At 42.3% G+C, this 5,358-nt stretch overlaps 1 protein-coding gene across 1 annotated transcript; it reads right to left on the bottom strand.

Moving 5' to 3' along the window:
* Window positions 1-2,067: 2,067 nt before the first annotated feature.
* LOC118419736 lies at window positions 2,068-4,568 on the bottom strand. The gene is made up of 4 exons (XM_035826278.1): window positions 3,752-4,568; window positions 3,217-3,341; window positions 2,739-2,858; window positions 2,068-2,166 (listed from the first exon to the last, which is right to left on the bottom strand). The coding sequence occupies exons 1-4, from the start codon at window positions 4,396-4,398 to the stop codon at window positions 2,135-2,137; spliced, it is 924 nt and encodes a 307-aa protein (XP_035682171.1). The 5' UTR covers window positions 4,399-4,568; the 3' UTR covers window positions 2,068-2,134.
* Window positions 4,569-5,358: the final 790 nt, after the last annotated feature.

Genomic DNA, 5,358 nt, shown 5'->3' with positions numbered 1-5,358 from the left:
TCTATATATTGATATGAAATATGTGCCTCTAAAAATTTATTAAAGCCCTTAGGTTTGCAGATTTACAGATTATTTGAAACACGAACTTGTACAAACATATACACAGTAGTATCACACAGTAGAGTCCTTGTCCATTATGACAAATTGTCTAACAAATTAAAAGTCAGAGTATTCAGATACATGTACTTTGGATGCTTTAGTTGAAGAAATATGCTGCTAGTATAGAGCACGGCTGTAGTCTGTAGATGATATACCAGTATACAAAATACATTGTACTTGTACATGTCAAAATTGATAAGACCCATATTATTGCATCCCAAAAGAACTTCTGTAAAAGTTGCTTTGTCTTGTACTGAAATAAGACCATGTTTGTAAGGGGGGGAAAGAAAGGGTTCTGCATGTTACATGTATCTCTTAGATTACTGTGCCACGGGTCTAGATCTGCTTGATCCAGATTACTGTCTCATGTGTCTGCTTGATCCAGATCCAGAGAACCCCCCTTTCCTCGGTCTGGATCCGCTGTAGGGACGGGGGGTTCATCCGGTACCTGCAGCCATACATAGGACCATCGTCTGGTTTAGTAGCCGTTTTGAGCTTTAAGGTCATACAGTTACTGTATTTTAGATTGCTAAATATTTAGGGCAGGGTATAAGTAGCATGAACTTAGTAAGTATATGTACAGCTGAACTTACTGTATTTTAATCTGGGAATTTTCCTACACTTATTCAACAATTTGTACTCGTGGCATACTGATTATCTTTAGATTGCGCATCATGAATAAAATTTCATTTTTTTACAAACCACTGTTGCAAGAGTTTTGTGGCAGCTTTTCAGCAGTTTCATTATTACTAGGGCATGGAAAGTTTGTTGTTGTGTATGTAGTCATTGTAACATTTTAGGTTAGTTGTGTTCCTGGACAAGGTGTGGACAGGAACAAAGCATCTCCATAACAAGGCGTGCATCAAGTTTGTATAAGGGCAGAGGAAAACAGAAGGGCAGTATGGTAATGATTCTAATATGATTGTATGTTAGATATTTAAGAGCGACTCCTAGCAGTCAATAAGATAAATGCTCAAAGCTACTTAAAACTCATTGTAGCTGTATAGTGATTGGTAAATGAATGAGATCTGCATATAAGATCAGCATTAGGGCTGGGTACCGGTACAGAATATTCAGGTCCGGTTCAGGTCCAAAGGATCAGGTCCGGACCTGAACCTGGACCTGATTCAGTATGACTCATACCAATGGTCCATTTCACAACAAAGAAATCTGTTTGGTGGAGTATTAGACTTACACTGGCGTTTTAAAATCCTACAACGCTAACTGCACCTGTACGATTGGCTGTAAAACTTGGTAGAAATTACTATAAACTCTACTCTACTTCACTCTTGTTATTTTCTTCCACCTGCAAGCGCCAAAAGGTGTGAATGTCTGATAAAATAATATGTTAATTTTCTAATCGGTCCAACATCCGGTCCACCGAATTTTTTCAGGTCCGGTTTTTCTGGACCGGTCCAATAAGAAAAACCGGTTTTGTACCGGTACGCTGTACCGATACCCAGCCCTAATCAGCATATAGCTGTATTTGCTGCACGGAAATACAAATTGGATTTATCCTTAGGCATTGAATGTTGATTGGCTTAAATGAATAGTACAAACCAATCAGAGAAGACATTAGAAATCATGGACCATCCAGTAGCCAATAAACATTAGCTGAGTCATTCAGCAGCCAATCAACACTAGCTGAGAACATACATTCAGGCTACGTTATGCATGTGTATTCCCACAGAGTAAATCAGTTTACACTGATTGATTGGTCAATTTATATCTTATTTGACCAACCAGCATCCGCATTGTATAATGACTCCCTTTGGTGCAATTCTACTCCATTCCGCTAAATACCATTGGCGTCCTTGTATCGCACGCTGGTGAAGGCACTTGAACAACTCGGACGAAGTCAGTATGCGGGAACATTTCTTTCTTCGATGCGCTGTCTTTGTTTGATAAACTACGCTTCGCTTTAAATTTGTAGCACAATGGTAAAATAAATCACTCACAAGACCATGATAATATGAGGAAATTTATTTGACAGCACAAATTGAAGCAAGCTTGGACCGATCTATGAAATTTATCACTAGAAACAGAAACAGCAGGGTTCGGTCGTCACTGTGAAACAGCAAAAGAAAATCTTCTTCACCATAAAAGGGAACATGATCACGAGTATCACCACCCTCTTCACTATGATAGACAACAAGAGCATGATTATCATCACTATATCCTGCATCTAACTTGAATGTTAACCTCTGCTGTTATTTTGGATCAAAGTTGATCTGTAATGTCGAACACACCGCCGAATTTCTTGACCGACAAGACTCTAGTTGGACAGTCGAAACTTTGGAGTACTAGTAGGTCTAATTTATGTTTGGGTATTAAATCACAGTTTCATTATCATTAATTTTTTGCATATCTCAGCAAACGTAACGCATTCTAACAGCCAATAAAACGTACACAAGCAGTGCGTAAAGAATCATATTGAATATAACTGTTTTAGCTGAATAAAATGATATCACGGCGCCAATAAGATCTCTTCAACGTCTTCCACCTCCATGTCGCCTGCCTCTTCTGTGATATAAACAGGAACACAGGAAGTTATATTCCCAGTTTATCGGCCTGTTGGTTTAATATACTGATCTTTTGGTGATTAAAACCACTATGGGTCAAAAGCCATTTTATTGTACCTGTGAGTTTTGGTTTCCCTACGTCACAGCTGACATGCGCAGTACCCTCCGTGGGACACGCCCATGCCTGGCCTCCTGCACCACGGGGTTTTGATGACGTCATTTTGTCGTCCACCATACCTGTCATGTACCAAATGGATAATGGTTGTCTAAAAAACTCATATGAATACTGGTTTAATTACACACATTTTGCGCATCATGCATCATAACAAGGCTAACAGCCTTTGATGGAGCGCTTTTGAAGTACCAACCCTTATATTATGAAGTTTTTCGAAACGAGAAGTTCGAAACAATTACAAATTTCAGCCATAGTAAAAACCTACAGGGTGCAGCAATAAATTTAGCCTTACGGTTGCTTAAAATCAGTGACAGACCATAAAACTGATCACTAGTAACACTAGGACGCCGTAATTTGCAAAAACACCGACCGAGTCTACCAGTACATATTGTTGTACTGTTGATGTATAAAGTTCCTCACCTGGAAGAACCTCTGCCACCACTGGCGGCGGTGTCTTCCACCCGACCACCAAGTTCTGCGCCTCGGATCTCATGATACTGTTTAGTCTCTCGACATAAGCCGTTTTGACCAGCAGGCGAGATGTCCTTCAGAAACAAGACGGAACGTTAATTACACGTCCAAGCAATATGTATTTTTGTCACTACTTGCTTACTTGTTTGTTTTCTTGTCGTCTTCTTGTCAATTTTGTAACAAACACTTCCAATCCGATCATTACGGATCAACATAGCCTGGGTACCATCCAGAAAGTAGTTCGCTCCGGCGTTCATTATATACACTAACGTTACGTACAGACGCTTCTAGCTCTGAAATTCATTATACACTATATATATATATATATATCGCTTCTCTGCTGTTCCAGAACTGGCAAAAGCCAACATAGGAGCGAACTACTACCCGAATGGTACCCAGGCTAGATAGAACATATTAGAATATGAAAAGCAAACAAAACACTGGTAAGCTCTAGAACAACATGAACAATCGCACGGTTTATCACCTGTTTTTCTTAATATTGCTGTCCAACCCGTCACCTATTGCACCGTCATCTTCCAGCTTGTACTTCTGGTACCTGAAGGCGATGGGGATGTCCGTGTCGGTGGAAAACGCGCCTTTTCTGCCGTCCACAGTCACCTGGACGTCCAGGCCTGTCGCGTAGAACACCTCTGTGATGATATACACAGATGTCGCCGTGCTGATCTCCTCATTGTCGTCTCTTAACTGAACCTTCTCCTTCAAGTCCAAGAAAATTGTCTTCTTCACCACGTCTCGAACCTCCATGTGTATCTTTTTCTTCTCAATAAGCGGCTGCCTTAGAGATCTGTGGCCGACTGAGAGCGTCTTTCCGGGCTTAGGTTTCTTCCAGATTGTGTCCGTCTGTGGCACCAGGCCAAACTTGATACATTGTGGTAGGCAGACGCACAGGTCATACAGTCTGCCAACGGCGTGGAAGGAGCCATGGCGGTGGGTGGCTTTATCTGTGAAGGTCTGGGGAGCCTTGACCAGGACTGTGGCCGGTCCGAAGCAGTGCGCGTTTTCCAGAGTGGGCACCGTGACCACGTGATCGCCGAGGAGCTCCGAGACCATCATAGATCCGGCAAGTTTCCAGGCTAACTCGGGATCAGCGCCGATCAACTTCTTGAACATGGTGTTAGTTGCGTACGGATAGTTTGATCTACTTAATGTGCATAAACAGAACGGAGTCCAAAGTGATTATGTCCAGTTTATCTTCTTTTGTGTAAACAATTGTCAAAGAACGTTTACCAAAGCTACGATTGTTTAGACATGATGACCTTAGATGACCCTGGTGTCGACGTATGATGGTAAGACGTGTCTTTGTTGTCGCGGTTATATCGTCATAATGATACTTTTGTTTTGGCTACAGCGTTTGGGCAAAGTTTGATGCCCCGTGTTTGGTACTGCATCATGGAAAGGTATCTTCTTCAGGACCGTTAGTATGGAATAAATAGAATGCAGATCCAAAAGGCAACATCTGCTGATCACAGGCAAAATTGGTAGCGTGATAGAGGACGTTTCACATGTGCACTATGAATTCCTATTCTCGTGGACCTGCCAGCAAGCGAAGGCGGTCCCATATTGGCCTATGCCTGGATAGTGTTTAGTGTTCAGCATCAGGGACAGGCGTGTTTACCAGCGTGTGGATGTTGTTCAGTACCAGGGACAGGTATGTTTACCTGTGTGCGGATGTTGTTCAGCACCAGGGACAGGTCTGTTAGGCAATATGTGGACTGTGTTGAGCACCAGAGACAGGTATGTTTACCCATGTGTGGATGGTGTTCAGTACCAGGGACAGGTATGTTAAAAGTTAACCTGTGTGTGGATGTTGTTCAGCACCAGGGACATGTCTGTTGGGCAATATGTGGACTGTGTTCAGCACCAGGAACAGGTATGTTAGCCAAACTATGAATGGTGCTCAGCAATGTATGGATGGTGTTCAGTACCAGGGACAGGTATGTTAACCTGTGTATGGATGCTGTTCAGCACCAGGGACAGATATGTTAACCTGTGTGTGGATGGTGTTCAGCACAAGGGACAGATCTGTTAGCCTGTGCAGATGGTGTTCAGCACCGGGGACAGGTATGTTAG

The sequence above is a fragment of the Branchiostoma floridae genome, chromosome 7 (genome assembly GCF_000003815.2).
Source record: "Branchiostoma floridae strain S238N-H82 chromosome 7, Bfl_VNyyK, whole genome shotgun sequence".
Lineage (NCBI taxonomy): Eukaryota > Metazoa > Chordata > Leptocardii > Amphioxiformes > Branchiostomatidae > Branchiostoma > Branchiostoma floridae.
Note: the sequence above shows the minus strand (reverse complement) of the source record. Positions and strands in the feature narration are given on the sequence as shown.